The sequence below is a fragment of the Nematolebias whitei genome, chromosome 8 (assembly GCF_014905685.2).
Source record: "Nematolebias whitei isolate Nwh7 chromosome 8, NemWhi1, whole genome shotgun sequence".
Lineage (NCBI taxonomy): Eukaryota > Metazoa > Chordata > Actinopteri > Cyprinodontiformes > Rivulidae > Nematolebias > Nematolebias whitei.
Genome location: NC_056505.1, coordinates 28,134,110 through 28,160,662, shown reverse-complemented (window position 1 = coordinate 28,160,662; position 26,553 = coordinate 28,134,110). Strand labels below are relative to the sequence as shown.

At 42.4% G+C, this 26,553-nt stretch overlaps 4 protein-coding genes across 5 annotated transcripts; 3 read left to right on the top strand and 1 right to left on the bottom strand.

Moving 5' to 3' along the window:
* The first annotated feature begins 1,710 nt into the window (after positions 1-1,710).
* Positions 1,711-14,925, top strand: snrnp200 (small nuclear ribonucleoprotein 200 (U5)). The gene is made up of 44 exons (XM_037681134.1): positions 1,711-1,979; positions 2,080-2,243; positions 2,527-2,698; positions 2,793-2,985; positions 3,075-3,130; positions 3,311-3,409; positions 3,498-3,650; positions 3,730-3,829; positions 3,918-4,054; positions 4,134-4,211; positions 4,294-4,467; positions 5,118-5,255; positions 5,345-5,500; positions 5,874-6,044; positions 6,122-6,315; positions 6,408-6,531; positions 6,640-6,789; positions 6,870-7,112; positions 7,183-7,371; positions 7,456-7,653; positions 7,750-7,902; positions 7,999-8,079; positions 8,277-8,360; positions 8,541-8,647; positions 8,724-8,842; positions 8,926-9,080; positions 9,161-9,350; positions 9,446-9,619; positions 10,480-10,640; positions 10,764-10,991; positions 11,095-11,286; positions 11,364-11,542; positions 11,681-11,832; positions 11,925-12,033; positions 12,109-12,217; positions 12,299-12,488; positions 12,581-12,745; positions 12,838-12,959; positions 13,066-13,209; positions 13,304-13,480; positions 13,560-13,720; positions 13,989-14,070; positions 14,158-14,250; positions 14,335-14,925. The coding sequence occupies exons 1-44, from the start codon at positions 1,935-1,937 to the stop codon at positions 14,482-14,484; spliced, it is 6,411 nt and encodes a 2,136-aa protein (XP_037537062.1). The 5' UTR covers positions 1,711-1,934; the 3' UTR covers positions 14,485-14,925.
* A 131-nt stretch (positions 14,926-15,056) lies between these two features.
* Positions 15,057-17,495, bottom strand: ciao1 (cytosolic iron-sulfur assembly component 1). Of its 2 annotated transcripts, none has more exons than XM_037681132.1 (7): positions 17,158-17,495; positions 16,335-16,483; positions 16,142-16,253; positions 15,978-16,066; positions 15,710-15,905; positions 15,564-15,633; positions 15,057-15,387 (listed from the first exon to the last, which is right to left on the bottom strand). In XM_037681132.1, exons 1-7 carry the CDS (start codon positions 17,294-17,296, stop codon positions 15,153-15,155), a joined length of 990 nt encoding a protein of 329 aa, XP_037537060.1. In that variant the 5' UTR covers positions 17,297-17,495; the 3' UTR covers positions 15,057-15,152. The 2 variants fall into 2 exon arrangements, with proteins under 2 accessions (XP_037537060.1, XP_037537061.1); XM_037681133.1 differs by having other exon boundaries at positions 15,719-15,905.
* Positions 17,496-17,720: 225 nt separating this feature from the next.
* Positions 17,721-20,193, top strand: tmem127 (transmembrane protein 127). The gene is made up of 4 exons (XM_037680550.1): positions 17,721-17,785; positions 18,150-18,507; positions 18,595-18,759; positions 18,862-20,193. The coding sequence occupies exons 2-4, from the start codon at positions 18,270-18,272 to the stop codon at positions 19,170-19,172; spliced, it is 714 nt and encodes a 237-aa protein (XP_037536478.1). The 5' UTR covers positions 17,721-17,785; positions 18,150-18,269; the 3' UTR covers positions 19,173-20,193.
* A 464-nt stretch (positions 20,194-20,657) lies between these two features.
* On the top strand, positions 20,658-24,865 carry gatd3l (glutamine amidotransferase class 1 domain containing 3, like). The gene is made up of 7 exons (XM_037680549.1): positions 20,658-20,858; positions 20,944-20,996; positions 21,084-21,197; positions 21,284-21,415; positions 21,514-21,606; positions 24,389-24,554; positions 24,641-24,865. The coding sequence occupies exons 1-7, from the start codon at positions 20,742-20,744 to the stop codon at positions 24,773-24,775; spliced, it is 810 nt and encodes a 269-aa protein (XP_037536477.1). The 5' UTR covers positions 20,658-20,741; the 3' UTR covers positions 24,776-24,865.
* Positions 24,866-26,553: the final 1,688 nt, after the last annotated feature.

The window sequence follows — 26,553 nt, the reverse complement described above, 5'->3', positions numbered from 1 at the left end:
AACATTAAAATACTTTTTATACTTCCATCCATCCATTATCTTCACACAGAAGCCACTGGTGCCCATATCCAGCAGTCACTGTGCGAGAGGCGGGGGACACCCTGGACAGGTCTCCAGTCCATCACATTTTTATATATCTTCATTATTTTTCTAAAAATCATGACTGTGATTATCTACATTTTGTTTTTGTATGAAAAGTTGTCTACCTTGTCACTGGGGGCAACTGTCTCAGAAACTGGTTGATGCAGTTTGTGACATCGTCGGCAGCATTTTGTCTTTTTTGTTGACACAACTGATTGAAGTGCATCAAATTCCTGCACTCATGTTTCCTAATTTCCATCATATGGTTTTGTGTCATATTGTGACATGGATGCATGTCAGCACTTTCACTGGCTAGATATTAATGAAAAAACCCAAGTGAAATTCAAAATGCATTTAATAGACAGCAGACGTCTTCAACACTGAATCACTCTGTCAGCTGAAGGCAGACCACGTGCTCATCAAACACCAGCATGAAGTAAAACTGTTCACCCTGTCATCATCTGTTCATGACGGGATGAACATGTCTGCTGACTTACAATAACCTGATGACTCCACTCATATTACAACAGTTTTTACACACACTACCATAAATTATTTACTGCGCTGTAGTAGAAGTTTACAATCTTTAATTTTATGGTAATTATTGATCTCAGCAGACCTTTTGATACATTATCATAATTTGATATTTCATTAACTAACTCACAAACTTTTTCTATGTAAACAAGTGACTGTACAAGAATGATCTCAGTGGGGGTTTATTTTCTTTTATTTTGTATTTTATGCATGGTTCTACATGTAGCTGAGAAAGCAAGAAGTTGTTGAGAAATTCATGATCTCACCTCCTCAGGTTGAACACAAACCTGCAGGTTTGAAAAGACCTTCATGCTGGATGTTTAATCCATCTAAAGCTGATGGGTCCTCCTGGTTTCAGCCAGGTTGAGATGGTTTTGATATGCGCTGATGCGAGATAATAGATATGTTTGACATAATCGATATGTTTGACATAATCGATATGTTTGACAAAGGATGATGGAGATTTGTGGATGTGGGACAGGAAGTTATGATGATGTTGTAACAGATGAGATGGAGGCAGATGAAAACATAAAAAAAACAAAGAATATCACGTGTCAGAGGTACACAGTCATGTTTTGTACTCTTCCAGAACAGTTTTTGTACCATTTGTGCATTTAAAAAAAAAAAACTAGTGATTTTAAGAAATCCAACATATACAGTCGTACTGTGTTTGTGGTGCTCACAGGTTGTATGCTTTAGGCTTAAATGTGGAACTGAGCTTCATGATGAATAAATATATAATATGCATATAAGTATAATATTTAGAATATGAATAAAATGAAGAAAACATTAATTAAAGCAAATACACACACCTGTTAAGAGGGACTAATCAGCTTAAAACTAGCAATGAGCTTGAAGGGCTACAGCATAAAAACACTGACATGTAACCAGAAAATTAAAACAAAAATAATAATAATAAAAAACTGCCTGTAGAGGAAATTAAATTTGAAGGTTAGCTGATAACAGATAACTCAGATCAGAGTATTTTGTGTAAGGAAGAACTCATAAAAACATATTTTGACGCCAACCTGTAGTGACAGAAGATGACCTTCAGGGGGCGCTGCTCAGTTTTTGTCTTTCTAATGTACCACGTTTAACACCGGAAGAGGAAGTTTGGGTTCGCTTGTTGTCCGCTCGTGTTAGCTTTTGTTACGTTTGAGAAACGCAAGTTTCTTCACACAACTGAAAAGTGTCTATACCTAAAATTGAAGCCCTGTGCCGATGCTAACAGCGTCCCAGTAGGGAGGCAGAGTGCACTGAACTCTGAGTCGGCGGCCTGGTTCACGCGGAGCGGGGGAAGCTGAAGGAAAAGTCGCACCATGGCGGATGTTACTGCGCGTAGCCTGCAGTATGAGTACAAAGCGGTGTGTTTACATATATATACACAAGGAAATCTGGACGTTTCATTGTTGTTGTAGGTAATTTCTGTTCATCCAGCCTGTACTGATCTGTTTGTGTTGGTAGAACTCCAACTTGGTGTTGCAAGCGGATCGCTCTCTGATCGACCGGACGCGGAGGGATGAGCCCACCGGAGAGGTGCTTACCCTGGTGGGGAAGCTGGAGGGGACCAAGATGGGGGACAAGGCTCAGAGGACCAAACCTCAGAAGCTCGAGGAGAGACGAGACAAGTCCGTAACGACAACCAAACACATAATTTCAAGTTAAACACTGTTTTGACATCTTAAGTGCCCTGAGATACAGCCTGATGTGACTTGGCCCCCTATATAAATAAACTGAATTGAATTGAACCCAGGATTGCAGGTGTTTTTGTTATGTCACAAAATGTTTGAGTCATAACAGAAGATTGTGATTGAAAGAGCTGCCTCGAGATAAATAAATTTAAAAAAACCTGGGCTATCTCAAGTTTAATTCTGGCGTCGGCTGAATAACATTATTTGTTTATTTTTTCAGGAGACGAAAAAGAGACGAGGACAGACACGACATCAACAAAATGAAAGGCTTTACCCTTCTGTCCGAGGGCATCGATGAAATGGTGGGCATTGTGTACAAGCCTAAAACCAAAGAAACCAGAGAAACTTATGAAGTACTGCTCAGCTTCATCCACGCTGCTTTAGGAGATCAGGTATATGAACATCTAAACAGCGAACACTAAAAATCTACCTCGTGTTTTGGACCCACAGCTGACATGTTGTTAACATACCTCTGTTACTCTGCAGCCGCGTGATATTCTGTGTGGAGCAGCTGATGAAGTGTTGGCAGTGCTGAAGAACGACAAAATGAGAGATAAAGAAAGGCGGCGTGAAGTCGAGCAGCTTCTTGGACCTTCTGATGACACGCGCTATCACGTGCTGGTCAATCTGGGAAAAAAGATCACAGACTATGGAGGAGACAAGGATTTACAGAATATGGGTAAAAAAAGATATAAAATAAACAATATTATGTTACTCTTAAGCTTTTTATTGCAGTTAATGTGACAAGACATTTCCATTTATTTACAGATGACAACATTGATGAAACATATGGTGTCAATGTGCAGTTTGAATCTGATGAAGAGGTAAAGTTTTTTTTTTTTTTGTTCTGCTTTCTGCACAACGAACTGACCCTCATAGAAAATAAGATTCTCCTGACTTTGAGTTTTACTGATAAAAGTTATTTTGTCCCCCGAAGCTTTGGAGCGTACAGATGTCTGTGCTCCCAAAATTTTTATAGAAGTAATCATTTTTGTTGTTCGCAGGAAGGGGATGAAGACCAGTTTGGAGAAGTACGAGATGAACACTCAGACGAAGACAGTGAAGGAGAGGAAGCATGTGTGTCCACTACACTTACAGCCAATGTAAGTGTAATGTTCTTTTAATTAGTCTGTACTTTAGCTTTTTTATTCAGAATTTTTAAAAATTGTTAATTAATTCCCGTTTTTGTAGCTCGGAGAAACAGGTGATGTGATGACCGTGAAGAAAAAAGATTTACATCCTCGAGACATCGATGCCTTTTGGCTCCAGCGTCAGCTCAGTCGTTTCTATGACGATGCCATTGTCTCTCAAAAGAAAGCGGATGAAGTCTTAGAAATCCTCAAGGTTTGTCAACATTTGTTTATAGTTGACTCGTCCCTGCCCCCCGATCTTTTGGACACCCCTTTTCTCTGTTGTTTTACAGACTGCCAGTGATGACAGAGAATGTGAGAACCAGCTGGTGCTGTTGTTGGGCTTCAACACATTCGATTTCATTAAAATCCTCCGTCAGCACCGTCGCATGAGTAAGTCAGTCTAGTTGGATGACACTGCCAGAACGTTCTGCCGTATTGTTTTTATTTTGAAATTGTTTGTGTCTTTTCTCGCACGCAGTTCAGTATTGTACCATGCTGGCGAGCGCTCAGAGTGAAGCAGAAAAGGAACGGATCATAGGGAAAATGGAGTCGGATCAGGAGCTGTCAAAGATCCTCTACCAGCTTCAGGAGACAGAGAAGGAGGACATCATTCGGGTAAGACGTCCTGTTTGTGAAGTTATGTCATAAAACCGTTTGTCTGTGTTGACCATCACAGCTCGATTTTGTTTTTTAGGAAGAGCGATCTCGCAGGGAGAGGGTGAGGAAGTCTCGCGTTGATGACTTGGAAGCAATGGACATTGGCCATGGAGAGGTAAATACTGTCACATTTTCTGTAGAGCCATACACTTGATGGAAATGTGCGTGACTGCTAAAGCTGTCATGTTCTCCCACAGTCAGTGGTGCCTCGACAACTTCTGGACCTTGAAGACTTGACCTTCACTCAGGGTAGCCATTTCATGGCCAACAAACGTTGCCAGCTCCCAGATGGATCTTTTCGTAAGCAGCGCAAAGGTTATGAAGAGGTTCATGTGCCCGCCCTCAAGCCTAAACCCTTTGCTGACAATGAGGTTTGTTGATCAGATCACTCGGTGTGGAAAACTTAAAGTCAAACACACATATGACAAATAGCATGCATCAAAATTTACACCATTTTTATTTCATTTATTTATTTATTTCAATTATGACCCCCACAGCGGCTGATAGCCACCTAACCCTCTGAGCCACAGTGCCTGACAATATTTCTCAACTCCATTCTATTTTCAAGCATTACTCCTAAAACAAAAACATTTGATGTGTATTTGCTCTCTTGAGTGGACATCCAGGTTCCTATAGTAACTTTTACGCTTTTAATGACAATTCTCTTTAGTTGTAGCGCTGTTTTATATTAAAAGTTTAAAAATGCCAGAGGAAAGGTTGAGAAATAGCCAGAGATATATGACCCAAAATCTCATTGTTATGAAAAGTTCCAAAATAATATTGTCTGTTTATCCATTGCTTAAGAGATTGGCTATTCTGGAAAGGAAGAACTAAATAGAAAGCTACTATTTAAAAGCACACAGCTTGACTCTTGTTATTTGTTTTAGTGGCATTAATGAGACACTGCTGCAGCTTTCATGGTGTGTTTTCAGCTTTTGAACTTCCTAACCATAGCCTTTTCTAGTAAACCCGTCTGTGGATGCTTGTATGTCCTACATTCAGCACATTCTTGTGTCTTCAGGTGCTCCTTGCCATTGAGAAGTTACCAAAATATGCTCAAGCTGGATTTGAAGGGTTCAAAACTCTGAACCGCATTCAGAGCAAGCTGTTTAAGACCACCATGGAGACAGATGAAAACCTGCTAGTGTGTGCACCTACGGTAAGAAAACGCTGCCAAAAACTACAAGCTTTCTGATTTGTTGTCCTCATGTGCGTTCTAAATAATAATAATTATTATATGACACACAGGGAGCTGGTAAGACCAATGTTGCCCTGATGGCCATGCTGAGAGAAATTGGGAAACACATAAACCTGGATGGGACGATCAATTTGGATGATTTTAAAATCATCTACATTGCACCCATGCGCTCACTTGTACAGGAAATGGTGGGAAGTTTTAGTAAGGTGAGTGTTTTTGTCACTCAAAAAGAGTTACCGGTACTAATATATGTGTGTAAATGTTTTACTATTCATTTCATGTTTGTTCTGTTTTAAAAACTTTTTAGAATTGTTCACAAGGTTCTTTGTCACTTGTGGTACATGAGGTGGAACGAAATTGTGTACTCAAAGTCCCAGTTACAACCAAAAAAAGCAAAAAATGTACAGTATAAAAAAGAAACAATATACAAGGATCTAAGATATATGCTAAACAATACTAACGTAATATAACACAGTGTATTAAACAGCAGCCTGAACATGCATTTTACATACTTTGAAGATATTTAATATCACTCTGGCTGCAGATCTACGTACAAAATATTCCCCTTTCTTGTTACAGAGGTTAGCAAGTTACGGCATCACAGTGTCTGAGCTGACAGGAGACCACCAGCTCTGTAAAGAGGAGATCAACGCCACCCAGATCATAGTTTGCACCCCTGAGAAATGGGACATCATCACTCGGAAAGGCGGAGATCGTACCTACACCCAGCTAGTGCGCCTCATTATCATTGTAAGTTTGGTTCTCAACCGAATGTTCCCAGACGAGTGACATGAAACCTTCAGGCTAACAAAGTGAGTCGTGTTCAGGATGAGATCCACCTGCTGCACGACGACCGCGGACCTGTGCTGGAATCCCTGGTGGCGAGGACCATCCGCAATGTGGAGCTGACCCAGGAGGATGTGCGTCTGATCGGTCTCAGCGCCACACTGCCCAACTATGAGGACGTAGCAACCTGCCTGCGTGTTGATCCTGCAAAGGGACTCTTCTATTTTGACAACAGGTGTCGTCATCAGAGCTAAAACTTTAATTTGATTCATTATTGTTATTTGCGTCACAATTTCTGTTCTTTAACTCGTTTCATTTTGTCTGCAGTTTTCGTCCTGTGCCTCTGGAGCAAACGTATGTTGGCATCACAGAAAAGAAGGCCATCAAACGTTTCCAGATCATGAATGAGATTGTCTATGAGAAGATAATGGAGCACGCTGGAAAGAACCAGGTGAGCTCTTGTTTGATTTGTGGCTCATAATTCCTATAAAGAAACCTTTTTTTATCTGCAGCGAGTTAAATCCATCTATTTTTTTTACATTGACTTGTCCCCCTGTAGGTGCTAGTGTTTGTTCACTCTAGGAAAGAGACAGGAAAGACCGCCAGAGCAATAAGGGACATGTGTTTGGAGAAAGACACCCTGGGTCTGTTCCTCAGAGAGGGTTCAGCATCCACTGAAGTGTTGAGAACTGAGGCAGAGCAATGCAAAGTAAGAAAACATGAACTTAAAATGTAAACATTTTATGTTGAACTGTTGATCTAAGTGATGGATTGATTTATGTCTCGTAGAACCTCGAGTTGAAAGATCTGCTTCCTTATGGTTTTGCTATCCACCATGCTGGTATGACCCGAGTCGACCGTACGCTGGTGGAGGATTTGTTCGCCGATCGACACATTCAGGTTCTGGTTTCTACAGCCACTCTGGCTTGGGGTGTCAACTTGCCCGCACATACTGTCATCATCAAAGGAACCCAGGTTTACAGCCCAGAGAAAGGCAGATGGACTGAGCTGGGAGCACTGGACATTTTACAGGTCTGTTGGCACTTTGCTGTTGTTTTTACTCCTTCTGGCATTTTTAACTCAAATTCATGTTTGATTTCAGATGCTTGGTCGAGCTGGTCGTCCCCAGTATGACACCAAAGGAGAGGGAATCCTGATCACGTCCCATGGAGAGCTGCAGTATTATCTGTCTCTGCTCAACCAGCAGCTGCCCATTGAGAGTCAGATGGTGGGAAAGCTGCCGGACATGCTCAACGCAGAGATAGTGCTGGGAAATGTTCAGAATTCAAAGGTTAGTGACTGGCACATACACTGATGTGAGGAAATAAAATGTTTTTCATCCTTTTTAATTATTTCGTCACACTTTTTGTTGCAGGATGCAGTGAACTGGCTCGGCTACACCTACTTGTATGTGCGGATGCTCCGTAACCCCACGCTGTACGGTGTTTCTCATGATGACCGGAGTACTGACCCCCTGCTGGAGAGGCGCAGAATGGACCTGGTGCACACAGCAGCCAGTGTCCTGGACAAAAACAGCCTGATCAAATACGACAAAAGGACAGGCAGCTTCCAGGTATCTGAGTCAGTAGCTATGTTTTAGTATGTTTAGTAATTCTGGCGCTAGTAAAGATATATTAATGTGGGAAGTTTTTTGTCTCGTTACATAAAGGTTACAGACCTGGGACGCATTGCAAGCCACTTCTACATCACCCACGACTCGATTCAGACCTACAACCAGCTGCTGAAACCCACTCTGAGTGAGATCGAGCTCTTCAGAGTCTTTTCGCTCTCCTCAGAGTTCAGGAACATCAACGTCAGAGAGGTACGCTGACTCCAGACAGACATGGTGCTTTAAATCTTTCCCTTCCCGTTAAACCTCTAGGTTCAGAACTGACAATAAACTTTGTTTCCTTTTTAGGAGGAAAAGCTGGAGCTTCAAAAGCTCCTGGAGAGAGTTCCTATCCCTGTGAAGGAGAGCATTGAGGAGCCGAGTGCTAAGGTAACGCATGCAGACAAGTTCATCAAATGATATTTAAGAGGAATTCTGAATGCAGAGGACAACACGACATGGTCGTTTCAGGATTGAAATTTATGCAACTCTTTTCTATTTAATGAAAAATCTGTATTTGCTGACTTGAATGTTTGTGTTTTTTGTTGCAGAGGGTAACTTAGTGAATGGACTGTGTTTATTTTCAGATTAATGTTCTGCTCCAGGCGTTCATCTCTCAGCTCAAACTTGAAGGTTTTGCTCTGATGGCAGACATGGTGTACGTCACACAGGTACAGTAGGACACCTTCTGTTGTGTTGGGCTTTCATCCCTCTGACTTGTTTTGTTTTGTGTAAAGTTTAATTTGTGTTAGTTTCAAAATGAGAGACAACAGAACCATGTTGGTCATGCTATATTTTTGTATTTTGTCTTTTTGTCTTGTAATTTAAAAAAAAATGTTCCCTTCCCGCAGAGTGCTGGACGATTAATGCGAGCCATATTTGAGATTGTGCTCAACCGAGGCTGGGCTCAGCTCACGGACAAAACCATGAATCTCTGCAAGATGATTGACAAAAGGATGTATGTGTTTCCACTTCTAAATGAACTTGTTGTGTCGAGGCAAACTGTTCATGGTTTTTGTCTGTGTGCTCCACAGGTGGCAGTCAATGTCTCCTCTGCGGCAGTTCAAGAAGCTGCCGGAGGAGGTGGTCAAGAAGATCGAGAAGAAAAACTTCCCCTTCGAGCGGCTCTATGATCTCAACCACAATGAGATTGGTGAGTTTTTTCCCTCCATGACACATAAGTTATCTGCTTTGCCTGCATAATGAGAAGTGGGTCTCGTTTGTTTCGTCGTTCAGGTGAACTGATCCGAATGCCGAAGATGGGTAAAACCATTCACAAGTATGTCCACCAGTTTCCCAAACTGGACCTGGCTGTCCACATTCAGCCCATCACTCGCTCCACACTCAAAGTGGAGCTCACCATCACGCCTGATTTCCAGTGGGATGACAAGGTCGGGAGTTAAACGTGCGTCACAGCGCTGCTTTAGTGTCTCAGCGTTTTTTAACTTCGTCTGTTCGTTTTCCCGTTTAGATTCACGGATCGTCTGAAGCTTTCTGGATCCTGGTTGAGGATGTGGACAGCGAGGTCATCCTCCACCACGAGTACTTCCTCCTTAAAGCCAAGTACGCACAGGACGAGCACCTCGTGACGTTCTTTGTCCCCGTGTTTGAGCCTTTGCCTCCTCAGTACTTCATCCGTGTGGTCTCAGACCGATGGCTTTGTAAGCAGCTCGATTCAAACGTCTCCCAGGATTCTTGTGATCTCTGCGCAAGCACTTCAGCTAACAGCTTTGTTTATTTTTCTGTTTTCCTTCAGCCTGTGAGACTCAGCTTCCTGTGTCCTTCCGTCATCTTATCCTACCAGAGAAGTACCCACCACCCACTGAGCTGCTGGATCTGCAGCCGCTGCCTGTCACGGCTCTCAGGAACTCGGCCTTTGAAGCTCTTTACCAGAACAAGTTCCCCTTCTTCAACCCTATACAGACACAAGGTACAGAGAAATGTAACTTCTATACTCCAAACAGTGCTTTATCATTACAAGGAAACGTTTGTCTTTGTCACATGTTCATGAGGTCTTCATAAAATGTCTGTGACTGTCAAAACCCACATCATTTTATGATTCGCTCTTTTGTTGTGAAATATTGGAGATATTTTATTTATTTAAATTAAATTTTGAAAACAACACTCAGTATTCAGCTTTAAAGCTCGGAATCCCACAACTTTTAAGCTTAGTACCAATAAGCACTCAGAAAACTGATAGAAAAACACAACTTAACTCGAGAAAACCTTAAGTTTGTTTGTCAGCAGTTTGGATAAGAATAGTTAATTGGAATCCGTTATTTAGCCCCAGTGTCATGAAGCATGTGCTAAATTAACCCCGGTTATTAAAACAGAACACTCAAGGTACAAGCGCTGATCAACGTAACTTTAAACTGGAAAACTCAATTCAGTAAAATATTTAACTTCTCATATTGAAGTTAAGTGCACAGCATAAAGCAGCAGAAATAATTCTGAGGTTCAGTGAATGCAGCACAGTTTGAAGTTTAATTTGTGAGAAGATAACCGAGTCGTGACGTATTGACCCCTGACTTGGTGAAGTTTATTGTAGCTGCATTTCTGTTCTTTTGACTGAGTGAGACAGGGACCCTGGAATGTGAAAATTAGGCAAAAGTTTGAGTTTTTGACGTTTTTGGGTTCGTAATGACTTTAGAAACTTAATTTATGCCCTAAAACAAAAGAAGAAGAAAAACAATCCTTTAGGTTTATTTTTTAGGGTTTCTTATGGTTTTTGTGTGAAAAAGTGTCAATAAATTCACCACACATTTAGTTTCATTTACCTTTTTCCTACAGTGTTCAATGCTGTGTACAACAGTGATGATAATGTCTTTGTGGGAGCTCCAACTGGCAGTGGGAAGACGATTTGTGCAGAGTTTGCCATTTTGAGAATGCTGCTGCACAACGCAGAAGGTCGCTGTGTTTACATCACACCAATGGAAGCGTTGGCTGAGCAGGTCTGCCTGTAAAAAACCAGCATGTCACATTTTTTACAATTATGTTAACTCAAAACCAGATGTTTCCATTTAATCTGGTTTTATTAAAAGGGTCATTAGATGACGACGGTTCTGATCTCTCAGGTGTTCATCGACTGGCATCAGAAGTTCCAGGACATTCTGAACAAAAAGGTGGTTCTGCTCACAGGAGAGACCAGCACAGATCTGAAGCTCTTAGGAAAAGGAGACATTATTATCAGCACTCCTGACAAATGGGACATCTTGTCCCGTCGCTGGAAACAGAGGAAGAACGTCCAGAACGTCAGCCTTTTCGTTGTGGATGAGACGCACCTTATTGGAGGAGAAAACGGAGTAAGAAACCAGTCCTGTTTGGTTTTGTTGTAGGAATTTTGTGTGTCATGTTCATTATAAATCACAGGAGATTTGTAATATTAACCCCCTCCTCCTACTGTAGCCTGTGTTGGAGGTCATCTGCTCCAGGATGAGATACATCTCCTCTCAAATTGAGCGTCCCATCCGCATCGTGGCTCTGAGCTCATCTCTGTCCAACGCCAAAGACGTGGCCCACTGGCTGGGCTGCAGCACCACAGCTACGTTCAACTTCCACCCCAATGTCAGACCCGTTCCTCTGGAGCTGCACATCCAGGTCTGTAAAGCTCGAGCACGGCAAATTTACCAACAGCAAGAATGCATGAAACCTTTATTTAAACTTTCTTCTTGTAGGGCTTTAATGTCAGCCATACTCAGACTCGCCTGCTGTCCATGGCGAAGCCCGTTTACCACGCCATCATGAAGCACTCTCCCTCCAAGCCGGTGCTGGTGTTCGTCCCGTCTCGCAGACAGACTCGCCTCACTGCCATCGATATCCTCACTTTCTGTGCTGCTGACGTCGTTCCTCAGAGGTCAGGCACTAACTTCTAGATGCTGTGGTTTATTTTTTATTAGATCTTTACTTAAGGATTTGAAACATAATGTTGGTCTAACACCAAAGTCCATGCTCAATAATCCAGGTATACAATATATAATGTTGGTCTCTTTAGGTTCTTACATTGTAAAGAAAAGGATTTGGCTCCATTCATGGATAAAATAAATGATCCGACTCATAAAGAGACGCTGGCCAACGGTGTGGGATACCTGCACGAAGGCCTGTCTGCGACTGAGCGCAAGATAGTGGAGCAGCTTTTTAACGCCGGTATGACACGCCCGTTCTCTTTGGACAGCAGGGATTATTATAATTTCAAATTACAGAAACCTGATGAATGTTTTATGGTGGTTTGTGTTCAGGGGCCATTCAGGTGGTGGTCTCGTCTCGCTCGCTCTGCTGGGGCATCAACATCTCTGCACACCTCGTCATCGTCATGGACACCCAGTACTACAATGGAAAAATCCATGCGTAAGGCTTTCACAAAATTATCAGGTTTTTATTGATTTATGTTGTGTTTGTGACATTTTCTCTGTTTTATCTCAGATATGTGGACTATCCCATATACGATGTCCTCCAGATGGTGGGCAAGGCAAACAGACCCATGCTGGATGATGAGGGACGCTGTGTCATCATGTGTCAGGGCTCTAAAAAGGTACACGGACACCTGATTGTTGTTTGTAAAAACTGAATTTAAAAGAAGAGCAAATGTAACAGAACTGCCCTTTGTTCTTAGGACTTCTTCAAGAAGTTTCTTTATGAGCCCCTGCCAGTGGAGTCTCACTTGGATCACTGTCTCCACGACCACTTCAACGCTGAGATCGTCACCAAGACGGTGGAGAACAAGCAGGACGCTGTGGACTACCTGACATGGACATTCCTCTACCGCCGAATGACACAAAACCCCAACTACTACAACCTGCAAGGCATGTAGCTTCCTTTAAAGGAACTCAAGTGGTTGGTTATAGAACAGCCTGCAGCTGTTGGGTTTAATATGCTGTTGGCTTTGTCCCTGTAGGTATGTCCCATCGCCACCTCTCAGACCACCTGTCCGAGCTGGTGGAAAACACACTGCATGACCTGGAGCAGTCCAAATGCATCAGCATCGAGGATGAAATGGACGTGGCGCCCCTCAATCTGGGCATGATTGCAGCGTACTACTACATCAACTACACAACCATTGGTTTGTAGCAACACTGTACTCTGATATTTGTATTGGTTCACCATTTGTTTACTTCTTGGACCCCTTCACTGTTTTGCTGTTCTGTTGGACAGAGTTATTCAGCATGTCTCTGAATGCCAAGACCAAGATCCGTGGGTTAATCGAGATCATCTCCAACGCAGCGGAGTATAAGAACATTCCCATCAGGCACCACGAGGACACGCTTCTCCGACAGGTAAAGATTACGCAGTCGCAACAGTTAGTCTTTATCACAGTGTTATTACATTTTGTTCAAAGGTCAGTAAAATAGAAAATATTCGTGCTGCCTTGTTTCATTTCAGTTGGCACAAAAAGTGCCCCACAAGCTGAACAACCCAAGGTTCAACGATCCTCACGTGAAGACGAACCTGCTGCTGCAAGCGCACCTCTCCAGGATGCAGCTGAGTGCTGAGCTCCAGTCGGACACTGAAGATATTCTAAACAAGGTCCACATTTCTGAAGTTTTATTATTTTTAGCTATCGCAGTTCATGTATTTGACCCCAGCTTGTTTATGTAATGAGCACATCTGCTGTTTGTAGGCGATCCGTCTGATCCAGGCCTGCGTGGACGTGCTGTCCAGTAACGGCTGGCTGAGTCCTGCCCTGGCTGCTATGGAGCTGGCCCAGATGGTCACTCAGGCCATGTGGTCCAAGGACTCGTATCTGAAGCAGCTGCCCCACTTTACCTCAGAGCACATCAAGAGGTGCACAGACAAGGTAAGTTTGTTTGATTGTTTCTTCATCGGTTTGATGAAACATCTGCAGACTCGGACCGACCTTGTTTCTCTTTCTTCAGGGTGTGGAGAGCATCTTCGACATCATGGAAATGGAGGACGAGGACAGAAGTGCTTTGCTGCAGCTCTCAGATGCTCAGATGGCCGATGTGGCTCGCTTCTGTAATCGTTACCCCAATATCGAGCTGTCGTATGAAGTGGCAGAGAAGGACAATGTCAAATGGTGTGTGCTTTTATATGCTGTAAACTATTACTAAAAAAATATCAGCTCAAACATTAAAACATTTGTATACTCATACATCTTAGATCCTTATTTACTTTTTATTCTTATACTTTATATTTTGTTATTTTGGGTGTAACTGGGACCTTGAGTGCATCGTTTCGTTCCACATGTGATGTGAATGACAGTAATGTTAACTTGAACTTGACACTAAGTGTAAACTAATGTCAGCGCAGCCTTCTGGGTAACATTGTGGATGTGTTTCATTCAGTGGCAGTCCGGTTCTGGTTCAGGTTCAGCTCGAGCGAGAAGAGGAAGTTACTGGTCCTGTGATTGCACCACTCTTCCCACAGGTCAGTTCCATCGTTCCGTTTCCGTGTAACATTATTTCTTTGAGTGGGCTGAAAAAAATAAGACTCCTGTGCTATATTTTGTTACAGAAACGTGAGGAGGGCTGGTGGGTGGTCATTGGAGACCCCAAATCTAACAGCCTGATTTCCATCAAGAGGCTGACCCTCCAGCAGAAGGCAAAGGTCAGTGAGACACCGAGAAGACCGAGGCCTTTAAATGCCGCCAGCAAAAACCAGGACCTCATTTTTTTTATCTTTTCTCTGCAGGTCAAGCTGGATTTTGTCGCACCCTTGATGGGCATTCACAACTACACCCTGTACTTCATGAGTGACGCGTACATGGGCTGTGACCAGGAGTACAAGTTCAGCATTGATGTGAAGGAGGCCGACAGCGAGGGAGACAGTGATTCAGACTAAACAGGACCTTCTGGACCCGTTTTCTTTGTTTTCATTTAAAAGTGGGATTCAAGGGGGTATTTTTTTTTTCTGTAGATATTTAACTTGGTTTTTGTTTTGTTGCCTCTGGCTGGTAGCGTGTCACGTTATGTCTTTGGTTATATTAAAAGGACAATGTTATTTGAGAACTTTTTTTAATGATCGGATTGATGGACGTCAGGCCTGTGTACAGGAAGTGTTAGAATCAAATTTCTAGAAACACGACAGACTTCCTGGTTGTATCCACAGAAGCAACTGTTTTCCGTGTAGAAATAACTTTGTAATTAATCTGAAGTCTCTGTTTCTCAAAATTAGTTTAAACAAAGATGGTGCAGTTGATTGGAAAACAAAGCACTGTCCTGTTGTGGATTTAAAATGTCTGGCTCTGTCCAAAATCTGTTTTTAATAAAACAATACCACAAATGATCTTATTTTGTAAAATGTATTTACTTAAACATATATTTAGTGATTAAGTCATTTTTAGGATGTAGAATCAAAATCACTGCTGCAGCTCATTTGATCATAAAAGCTGATATGAAATAAGAATTCTGTAGCATTAAAAAGAAAATAAATCCAGCTATAAAACAACAAACTTGATTTCACGACCACCAAGTTCCCAGTGTAACGTTCAAAAACAAACAGTTGTGGAATCATTCGTCTTCTTTGAACCTCCAAATGGCGATGTCACCGCTGTCGCTGCAGGAGGCCAGAAGTCCGGCTTCTTTCGGGTTCCAGGAGACGCAGTTAACATCCTGGCTGTGAGCTTTGGTCTCCTGAGCAGCCAGTGAGAACACCGGCTCATCTGGACTGGCCGCCGCTTCCTCCTTAAAAACTCGAACTGCGTCGTCACCGCAGGCGGTCGCTAGGGCGCCGGTCAGTCGACACCTGAACAAACTCAGTTTGATCAAAGATCTGATGCAAGAAAGTGGTGATACATGAAAAAATATGATCCCACCCAAACCATAATGCTCTTAATAATTCAGTTACGACAAAACACGGAGCCAACACCCATACATATGGGTGTACTGTACTACATCCGTACAGGAAAGGTTTAGTCTTACCAGGCAATATCATACACAGTTCGTCCATGATACCCAGACAGAGTGCAAACACACTTCCAGGATAAGTCCCCTTTTAATGAGCAGAGAAAAAAAAATGTAACAGATTGTTTTATCAATGGCAGAAGTGCGACTCTAAGCCTACTGACCACTCTCACCGGGGAATTCCTTCCAAATCTTCACAGTGCGGTCATCGCTGCAGGAGGCCATCCTCTGTCCAGTTGCATCAAAACACAAACTCCAAACTGTAGACGTGTGTCCTTGTAAGGTGGCTCGACACTCCCAGTCATCATCTTCCTCTTTGTAAATGCAGATGTTGTTGTCGTAGCTGGCTGAAGCCAGGAGCTGAGGTGACAAATCAAAGGTTAGATGATGACAGAGCACCAGACTGAGATTTAGGTCCACAGTTTGGCCTACCTCTTGGTTCGGGTGCCATGCGACATGCTTTACGTCTTGTGTGTGGGAGTTCACAACTGTAACACACTCGTACTCATCTTCCTCATCCACTGAAGCACAAGGAATAGTTCAAATATCAGCTAAGACCCACAGTTAATTTGTCAGCAATGTAAAGAAACACAAACCTTCCCAAACCCAGACGCTCTTGTCTCGGCTACATGTGGCCAGGAGGTTCCCCGAAGGAGCCCACGCCACACATTTAACCTCATTTTCATGTCCTTCCAACACCGTCAAACTCTAGAAGACAGATCCAAATGTGTAACAAAGTCCACAATCTAAAAAAATAAATCAGTCTAAACAAGAGAAGTCTCATCTAACTTCAAAGTCGTCATTTTTCTTCTTCCAGATGCATGTGGTTGCATCAAAGCTGGCAGAGGCCAAGAAGTTCCCACACGGAGACCAGGCCACCTTCCTCACGGTGCGCTGGTGTCCATCCAGGAGCACAGTCTTACACACCCAAGAGTCACCTGCAAAGAGTCGAGAGTGATTTCATCATTTCACTACACAAATCATACTGAGATAATTCTTTAATTAAAGCCTTTACACATTGTAAGAGCATCATTAGGAAATATGACCTGTAATAAATGATACATTTACAAATAGAAAACTAATACTGTACTATACATAAATGTTTCTTAACCATTAATAGGTTTTCCTACACAAGCACAGAAAACGTGACAAAATATGTAAACATGATGTCATAAATAAATAGATGGATCTAGTTTAAATAGAAAAAGATATTAAATATTTCAAAAGCAAGAAAACAAACCTTTTGAGTGTGTCTAACAATGGCTAGTTCATCTGGATGGTTTCTTCTGTTGCTGAGACGTTTCGTCCTTCATCCGAAGGACTTCTTCAGTCCGAGGAGCCACCAAAGCAAACTGAGTCACACAGACAGCGCAGTACTCCCAGTGTGGGGAAAAAACCTGTTTGCTGGTGATAAGATGGGCTCCTCACTGAAGAAGTCCTTCGGATGAAGAACGAAACATCTCAGCAACAAAAGAACCCGTCCAGATGACCTGACTGAACATTGCTGGATTTATACCTGGATTCATGAGCATGACCTTTGGTGTTTTGTGTGTCAGGTGAGCATGACTGAACTTTCAGAGTGCAGTTGTCACTCAGGTAATTTTTTGCTCACCTTCGAGTCCCCATATCCGGACGGCCTTGTCACCCCCGCATGAAGCCAACAGGGTCCCGTTCGGGCTCCAAGCGACGAACCAGCACCGAGAGTCCGGGTGTGCGCTGATCCTCTGAACCAGTGTCAGAGCCTCCTTCATGGCTGAGACCAAATGTCAAGCACCCCGCGCCGCACAAGTCTCGTCACTTCGGTCCTTTACCTTCCGAGAGAAAATGATAACATTCAGCTGCGCCACGGTCCAAAACACCTGTCAGTATAGGAGAAATTGATGTGTTTTTACGCCAGCGAACAAATTAGGAAAAGTTTACGGAAACATTTATAACGGATGTGCCGCCATATTTGCTATACGAAGTTGCACGCGTTGCATTATGGGTACCCACCTTCTTCTGGAAAGTGACCCAAGTATTTGCAGCTGCTTTGAACTGTTAAAGTATAAAAGGAAAAAAAAAGCTAAAGGTAATCGCGCAAAACTGAGTGATATTGTGTTCATAGATTACACGTTTTGGGTGAGTCACCCATAGACATTAATACGTATTAATGTCTACGGGGTCTCACAACCACTAGATGGCAGTAACGATCAATCGGGCGCTCGTGAGCACAACGCCCACTGAAGCCACGAAGAAGAGAGGTGGGAACAGGAAGTCATTGCTTTAGAGAAAATTAGCGTAGGCTGTCCTTTGTTTTGTGTTAGTTTTTCTGTACCAAAGTTATTCTATTTTTATTTATTGTATATGTAAATATTAGTTTTAAGGTTAACGTTTATAAAATATATATTTATTAGTTTTATTAGGGTCCTAAGAATTTGTTATTTTCGGCGTTTATTCTTAGTTAGCTTCACAGGCTAGCAACACAGCTAACAGGCCTGAAGGCCATCTGTCTTGCTTCCTTGTCAGTTAGAAACCGATTTTCTGAAGCAGTTTTATTTTTTTCGTTTGGAAATTCGATATAAGTGAACAGGGCGCCCGGACTACTGTCATCCATTCGTCTTCCAGGTAATCGCAGCTGTACCGACTAACAGGCTTGGCTACTTAGCGAGGCGGCCATACAGATACGGGAGTGACCGGGGAAGACTACCACCTCCCAACAAAAACTATAAGGATTTGATTAGCACCATGTATGCTCCGCCGGGTTCAACTGCACCTGGAGGCCGGAGGAGAAGAGTGGGCACTTCGCTGCCCAAGCAGCCGGAGCGGAGCCTAGTGTCGGCGCTGCCCGGAGCTTTGTCCATCACAGCGCTGTGCACGGCTCTGGCTGAGCCCGCCTGGCTACGTGTTCATGGGGGTACCTGCCCCAGGCAGGAGCTGGGAGTTGCGGATGTCCTGGGTTACATTGATCCCAAGCTTTTGGACGGTGAGGATCAGCACAACATAACATTAGTGGTATGAAGAATGATCTGTTGGCTCATTTGTAATGTGCTTTGGGTGTTTGCCTCTACAGATTACTGCATGAACCCGCAGACCGTCCTGCTGCTGAGAGTCATCGCTGCTTTCTGTTTCCTGGGCATCCTGTGCAGTCTAACTGCTTTTTTGTTGGATGTATTTGGACCCAAACACCCTGCACTGAAGATCACTCGTAGATATGCTTTTGCACATATACTCACAGGTACAAGCCTACAGTGCTTAGGTTATTCCTTTTTTAATTACATTTTTTGACAAAACGATTAGCAAAACTTTACTGGTTTAACTTTGCTCTCTTTCGTTCCAGTGCTGCAGTGTGCCACAGTCATAGGCTTTTGCTATTGGGCCTCAGAGCTGATCTTGTCACTCCAGCAGCAGCATAAAAAATACCACGGCTCTCTCATCTATGTCACATTTGCCATCAGTTTCTACCTGGTGGCAGGTGCCGGCGGAGCGTCCATCCTTGCCACTGCTGCTAACCTCCTTCGCCATTACCCCACAGAGGAGGAAGAGCAAGCTTTAGAGCTGCTTTCGGAGATGGAGGACAGCAGCGAGACTTTTCCAACTGATTATGACATTGCCAATCAGTTTCAACCACCACCTGCCTACACACCCTAATCCCACCAGACTGGCCTTGCAAACGTTTCTCTCAGCTCAGCTATTTGCTTTGTGTGCGAACAACACTCTATCAAATGGATACCTTCGCAAATACTCGTGGCAATGAACACAGTGTGTGCACAGCTGGTGCACAGCTTCCTTGAATGACAGTGCTTGGGTGCATGAAATCTTTAGTGGTGGTGGCAATTTAGGAGATAATTCTTACTTCCACCGCTGGAGTGGTTAGTGATTTGCATGTAAATGGCTTTTAGGGTCCGGTCTTTACATGTAAAGATAAATAAACTGCAGAGTGTTATCTGTGCTCAGCTGAGGAAGCAGCCACAGCCTGATCTGTGCTGTTGAATTAAAAGCGGTCGGAAAGTGAAGCGATTGGACTCGGGTGGAGCTTTGTGATTTAATTTGATGTACTTGTGTGTCTTCTTTTTCTTGATGCAACTTAAATGCAGAGCTATGTGTACACTGACAGGTTTGTTTTAAACATTTATTTTATAAAAAAAAAATATCAGATGGACCTTATTTATTGTATGTGCTGTCTTTTTATGTTTGTTTTCCTTCTGTTTGTACACATCAGTCACTGGTGTAGTTTCATCTCTATTAGAAATACTACAAACATTTATAAAAGTGTGGGGCGTGTGTGCGTGTGTGTGCACAAAAGTCTACAGTATGTGTTGTGAGCTGGTGGTCATACAGAAAATTGTTTTTTTCCAGCAACAAACCTCACGCATAAGTTAGTTATGTCATGTTAATTGTATTTAATTAAAAACAAATCTTGTTTGTATTTTGTGAATACCATAAAATGTCATGAGTTTTAATTGTACTTTTTTTTAGATTCGATCAGAATCTTGTGTGACGTTCCCACATAGTGTTCCTGCTGAGGGTTGAGTTTGTGGCTGAAGTGATTGTTGTCGGCTTTAAATTGATTGTTCTGTTTTAAGTCATTTTCTACGTTTTGTCCTTCACTAGTTTCTTCACCTGGGTGTAAATAACCATTGTTTATACAGAAAGTGGCCATAATAAAATAAATGCCATATATACTCTCTTGCTATTCATCTGTAACTTGGCAGATTTTATTTTTTACTTCTGATTTCTGCTAAATGGAGCTTGTCGTTTTGCTCTAATAGCAACTTTTTCCATCCGTTCAAGATATTTCTGGGTTTGCCGTCTAGACGCAACAAGGCATTACGGAGAGTAAGAGCCTTACAACCTAATGGACTTTAAAGGGCATATGGTATGCCACTATGGCTGTATAATGGTGTGCACCGTTTCCTAATGAATGCACCCCATCAAGTGCCAGGTCTTAATGGGTTAGGATAGTAACTGAAGCTGAAGTTTCTCTTTGTGGCCAAATGACTTAAGGTAATCAGAATTAACGTGGTATTATTAGGGAAGGGTGTTCAAGAAAGGAATAAGTCAAGACGTGGCAAGACAATGGAGCTTATGTGGGAGTGTCACTTGGCCGTGCTCTGGTGGTATATATACGGGCATGCTCAGTGAGATCAATGTCTGCTCCGTCAGAAGTCTTCACAAGCTCTTAGCAAACTCTCCTAAAACATATACTTAAGCAAAACCATGCTGGCAACCAGGACTTTGCTTTCAAAGAAAACTCTGGCCATTCTTTCTCGCCAGCCAGCCTGCTTCGTTCATCAAGGTGATTATGGCAACTGGGGGAACACCAACATTGCAGTGGTAAGTTACCTCATCTGTATGTGGTCAGGGACAAGAAGGTGATGATTGTGGCAGCGTTGTCATTCTGTGCATCGATGTGCTCCAGGTTTTCTCAGGATGCGGATGGTGGGATGGAACTGACGTCCACGAAGGGGTGTAGTGAGTATTAAAAATCCAGATTTTCACACCTTTTTTGCACAAATACATCACCTTACTGAGATGGTGAGTGACTACTCTTCTCCTCAGCACCATGTACCACCTGAGCCGAAACGGTGCTCGCTTCCAGATGTTTGCTCCCAACCAGCAGCAGATGCATGTGATGGACCACATGAAAAAGCAGCCTGCCTCTGGCGAGAATCGGTAGGGACCACATGGGCTCACGAGATGGGTCTGACTTGACACTTTCTGCAGGGTAGTGCTTCTGACTGTGTTTGGCCATCAAACAGGAACATGATGATGGAGTCGGCTCGCTTCAGCCACGGTCAGGGGAAGATGCAGATGCAGGACCTGTCCACGCTGGATGCCAACAGCTTCGACGCCGTCATCTTCCCTGGAGGGCATGGAATCATCAAAAACCTGTGAGGAACACTGAGTCACTTGCAGAACGAAGCAAAATGAAATAAATAACAGGTACGATCAAACATGTCACTGATTGCAAAAACTCTTGAACCCTTAGCTCCTCTTTTATGAAGGACGGCAAAGACTGCAAGCTGCACAACGATGTGGAGAGGGTGCTCAAAGAGTTCCATCGTTCACACAAGCCTATCGGGTATGAATCATTTGCTTTATGTTTATCCAAACATGCACATTTTTAACACAAACATGAGGACTAATTGCATTTATTGTCATGACACTGGGAGATTTAAAGCCTTCTAATAGAATTAGGACACTAAGAAGAAGAGAAGCTGTAAAAAGTCACACTGAATGTTGAGTGACACCTTCACTCACAGCAGATGATGAGAAATAAAACGATGCACGTGCGCTGTAGGTTTAAGTTCGCAACATTATAATCTTGTATTTTACTTGTTTGTTTATGTAGCATCATTTTATAAAATGACCCTGAACACTTGTGCCTCCTAAAGTTTTGTAAGCCAATTAACAGAGCTTACTCCAACCCAAAGCTTCTCAACATCACTTTGTTTACACAAGAAAATCTGATTATTTTACGACCCTGAAACTAAAGCCAACAGGTCCTGACGAATATAAATGTGTTGAACTGTTAGAAAAACGTGTTGATGTCAGAAGCTGTGAGGTGAAAGTGTCATACCAGCTCTCGCAAGACAGCAGGCAGGACAGGTGGAGTAAAAATAGCCTTGAACGCGTTTAAGCCCATGATGTGAAAGCAGGCAAATCCTTTAAAGCAGGTAGGACAAAACAAAACACACCCGAGACAAGCTGATGTGATCTGATAGAAACGACTGACGCTGGCCGGATGGATGAGCGGCTGGGAGGGGTGGGAGCCTGGGATAAGTGCAGGTGAAAGGTCGTGGAGGTGTTAGGCGAAGGATGGAAGATTCCAGATGGAAGGCGATGTGGGATTACAGGATTTACTGGGAAGAGTGGCGCAGGATGCTGAGGAGATAGAAGTGGCAGTCACCATGACAACCAAAGGTTAAAGTGTCTGCTGACCTCTCCCCTACATCGAAAGGAGATTAGAGACTCGTTCACTCCTAGAAAGAGTGACAGAGTTTTTCCATTTAAAACAGAATACACCAGAAAGATCTTTGTGGCACCAGTTGGGTCGCTGACGTTACCAGTAGGAAATCAAGAAGACTGGAAATTGAGTCTTATTGTGTTATTTGTTGTTTGATGATTGTTGCAGTGAAACTCAAACATGTTCAAAGAGTTTTCAGTTGAAAGCGAGACGTGAGCCTCCTATCAATTAAAACTGTTTTTGCAGGTCATCACCTCACATTTCTACACACTTCACCACCGTTCAGGTTTTTCATTTTGTTTAAGTTTTTTCCTCAAACACACATATGTGTATGTTTTAACCAACACGTCCCCACCTCTCACTCCTGTCCTTGGAAAAGACCAGTTCGTACCTAAACACGACCTTTTTATCTACTGGAATTATTCGATGTTTAGTCTGCTTGGCTCTAATTTGTTTCTAATCTGCTTTGCGGAACTGAATCTGCATAAATTCACGACTGATTTTCCTTCGGTCCTGATCTGTGGGGACTGAGGTGATGGGCAGCTGCTGTGTGGACTTTTGACAAGGCCGGGTGAAAGGTCACTGGGTGAGAGGTGAAGAATGGAAGCTTCCAGATGGAAGGAGAAGTGAGATTACAGGAATTTCAGGAAAGAGTGGAGCTGGAAGCTGGGGAGGAGGTGAAGCAGTGGTCGCCATAGCAACAGGAGGTTAAATAATATGACGACCCCTGTACTTCATCTAAACGAGGGTAATTTATAGCTTTTCATGCCTGAATGAAGTCTGAGACAATGGTTTTCTATAGTGAATGAAAATATAGAAATAAATAAATAAATATAAAATTAAATTAATGTATGCAGCACATTTAAAGTGCACCTGATCTAAATGCTTTGCATTAAAAGCTCATAAACATTAAAATTAAGTACAAGCAGCAACTGAGGCATTTTGAAAAAAATATATGATCAATTAAAATTAAGTTACTTCAATAGATTAAATACCATCCATCCATTATCTTTACCCGCTTATTCCATTTTGGGTCACGGGGGTCGCCGGTGCCCATGTCCAGCAATCACTGTGCGAGGGGCGGGGTACACCCTGGACAGGTCGCAAGTCCATCACAGGGCCACACAGAGACAAACGAGACAAACAACCATTCACTCTCTCACTCACACCTAGGGACAATTTAGAGTTACCAATCAGCCTAACATGCATGTTTTTGGTCTGTGGGAGGAAACCGGAGCACCCGAAGAAAACCCACGCATGCACGGAGAGAACATGCAAACTCCACCCAGAAGGCCCCTGGACCAGGGTTTGAACCAGGGACCTGCTCGCTGAGAGGCAGCAGCTCTACCAGTTGTGCAACCGTGCTGCCCACAGATTAAATACCAGTTACCAAAAAAAAAAAACACCAACATATTTGAATGTTTTTTGAAGCCAAGGTGAATAAATAAGTTTTAAATAGTTTTTTGAAAGTCTTATATTTTCTGATGTTTCTACCTAAATCACGAGGACTGACTGAATTCAGCATCCTACTTGTCTTACATTTCATGTGCATTGCTGCTAATTTTCTAAGCTGATGACATTAAAGAAATATAAGGAAATAATATAATCTTAAACTCATCTTATTTGCCAGTAAAGCTGCACTGAATGTGAATGATTAGACATTTAGTTTCAGTTCACAGTTTATAAGTTTATTACACTTTTTAAATCTAAAGTCATTTGCATCTGCTCACACAAGGAATTTTTACATTTTCTGATAATCATTTTAATATTTCATTGAAGTGAGGACAGCTTTTCTCCTGTTTATGTGACTGAAGGCCCCTGAGAGCCTGTTACATTATTAATGGACCTCAGTATATGAGGTGGTTTACATGAGACTGTTTGTCTTCTCCTGTTTCAGATTGTCCAGCATGGCTCCTGTGCTGGCCTGTCGCGTGCTGCCCAGCATTGAGGTGACAATGGGCTATGAACGAGACGAGAACACCCGCTGGGGGAACTGGCCCCACACAAACATGGTGCAGACTGTGAAGAGCATGGGCGCTCGCCACAACGTCCGCGAGCCCTACATATCCTTTCAGAGCCCCCTGTTCACTTTAGATGTGACTTAAATGTGACCATTTTCTCAGTTTTGACCTTAACACTTCCTTTTCACGAGGCCTATGTGGACGAGAAGAACAAAGTGGTCAGCACTCCATCCTTCATGTGGGACACTGATTACCACTACCACTACATCTTTGATGGGATTGGAAATATGGTCAAACACGTCATGCGTATGTCGACCAAGTGAGGCTGGAAATAATGAATGTTGATATCGACTCAGCATTCACCTCTGTACTGTAATGAAATCCTACCTGAAAAATAAAGCTGCTTTAGTGAATGAGCGTGTGGTTTGTGTTTTATTGACGTTTAACAGCTGTGGGGAAACCTGATGATGCTTCCACTGACGGACACTGTAACTGTAAAACATCTCATGATAAGATAAGACTTTATTATTTCAAGGGAAATCCAGAAAGATTCAGGAGACTCAGATGGTAGTTCTTACAAATGTCTCATTCACAGACAAATATGGCTGTCTCTATGAAAAGGAGACACGAGGTGAGATGTTCATACAGGAGCTGCAGCGACGGAAGACGGGATGAATCCATGTTCACAGCGGTGCTTAAGGGTTTATGAACACGACAACTGTAATAAAATAAAAAGATAAGAATACGAACAAAACAAGTGCCATACCAATGCCCCTGTCGCCGAGGGATTTGATTAGTGAATGTTTGTACTTTTTGAGATGAGTGTTTTTCTGGACTGGAACTGAACAGGGAATGCACAGTAAACCTTCAAAGATTTTCAAGTGGGTAGGAGTTACACTCTTAAGAACAGAGGTAGTTTTTTTTTGCTATGTCTAAGCCAGCACAGAATGACGGACCCTGGTGAGCGAAGGGAGCAGCTTTATCCCCTCCAGGGGCAGAGCTAGAGGGTGGCCAATGGTGGCCATGCCCACCATAGATTAATCTTCAGCCACCCCAATCATTTGAGGAAACTTACTTTTAAGCAATATAAAAACTAGGGGTGCACGGATAAATCAGCCGGCCGATTTATCGGCCCCGATTTTAATTTTGAGAAATCGTCCGATACTTGCATGAGAAATTGATTTTATCAGATTTTTTAAATTTTAACAATTGTCTAAACTTCATTTATATTTCAGAGCACTACCTCATGGCCAGTTAAAATAAGTTTGTCTTGTTTCTAAGATGTTGTTCAAGGTTTTTTTATACCTACCATACACCAAAAGGGAAGTTGGTACCACATTTATTTTTAATGTTACCACACTCACATATACAGGTAGACAGATGAACAGTGAATCTCCAATTCCCCCATTTTGCTCTGTGGCGGGGGACAATAAGGGGGTTAATATTGTAACATTTAGTCATTTAATTTTTGAGGAAAATAAATAATACAAAGGTGCATTTTGTCAAGTAGTAAAACCACATTAAATTCAACTTTCCGTTTAATCCCTTTTGCAACTAAACATTTTTATGTCTGCAATGTTGGCTGGTTTGCAGTAAATTATCATCTGGTCTTAATCCATAACTTTACTCTTTAAAAACATTTTAAAGACTAAATTTGATTTAGATAATCACATCAAAATACAACTTATGATACCATCACATTAAACAGATCTACTTTGATGCAGCTTCCTTTAAACATTTTACTCAAATCAAAACTGAACGAACCCTCAATATTTTTAGCACTAAAAAAAAGTTTATAGACCTTAATCTTTGAACATAATTTATATTTTTGTTACATTTTATACCCTAATAATGAACTTCAGGAGAGTTGTGTGTGTCATGATACAATTTAGATCTGCTGTAACAAACTTGAGAAATCCCTGTAGATAAAACAATCAAACCTGATATCACTGACTGAACAACTGAATTAAATTCATGCAAATTATTTCTGTCTCACGTAAAATTGGGTTAGTTTTTATTAAACGTATGGAGAAATATAAAAACATAAACTTTTAGGCAGTGCTGCGCTTAATTAAAGCAGAATACCTGCACAAAATCTATA

Bases quoted from the DNA above. Each gene is read 5' to 3' on its own strand.
- gatd3l (XM_037680549.1), top strand. From the start codon at position 20,742: ATGCTGGCAACCAGGACTTTGCTTTCAAAGAAAACTCTGGCCATTCTT. The intron at 20,859-20,943 runs GTAAGTTACCTC...GATGTGCTCCAG, and splicing joins GGAACACCAACATTGCAGTG to GTTTTCTCAGGATGCGGATG. The intron at 21,416-21,513 runs GTGAGGAACACT...TTGAACCCTTAG, and splicing joins CATGGAATCATCAAAAACCT to CTCCTCTTTTATGAAGGACG.
- tmem127 (XM_037680550.1), top strand. From the start codon at position 18,270: ATGTATGCTCCGCCGGGTTCAACTGCACCTGGAGGCCGGAGGAGAAGA. The intron at 18,508-18,594 runs GTGAGGATCAGC...TTGCCTCTACAG, and splicing joins TGATCCCAAGCTTTTGGACG to ATTACTGCATGAACCCGCAG. The intron at 18,760-18,861 runs GTACAAGCCTAC...CTTTCGTTCCAG, and splicing joins TTTTGCACATATACTCACAG to TGCTGCAGTGTGCCACAGTC.
- snrnp200 (XM_037681134.1), top strand. From the start codon at position 1,935: ATGGCGGATGTTACTGCGCGTAGCCTGCAGTATGAGTACAAAGCG. The intron at 5,256-5,344 runs GTAAGAAAACGC...TATGACACACAG, and splicing joins TGCTAGTGTGTGCACCTACG to GGAGCTGGTAAGACCAATGT. The intron at 6,316-6,407 runs GTGTCGTCATCA...TTTTGTCTGCAG, and splicing joins CTCTTCTATTTTGACAACAG to TTTTCGTCCTGTGCCTCTGG.
- ciao1 (XM_037681132.1), bottom strand. From the start codon at position 17,296: ATGAAGGAGGCTCTGACACTGGTTCAGAGGATCAGCGCACACCCGGAC. The intron at 15,634-15,709 runs GTCAGTAGGCTT...GCTCATTAAAAG, and splicing joins GGAATTCCCCGGTGAGAGTG to GGGACTTATCCTGGAAGTGT. The intron at 15,388-15,563 runs GTAAGACTAAAC...GAGTTTGTTCAG, and splicing joins ACTGTGTATGATATTGCCTG to GTGTCGACTGACCGGCGCCC.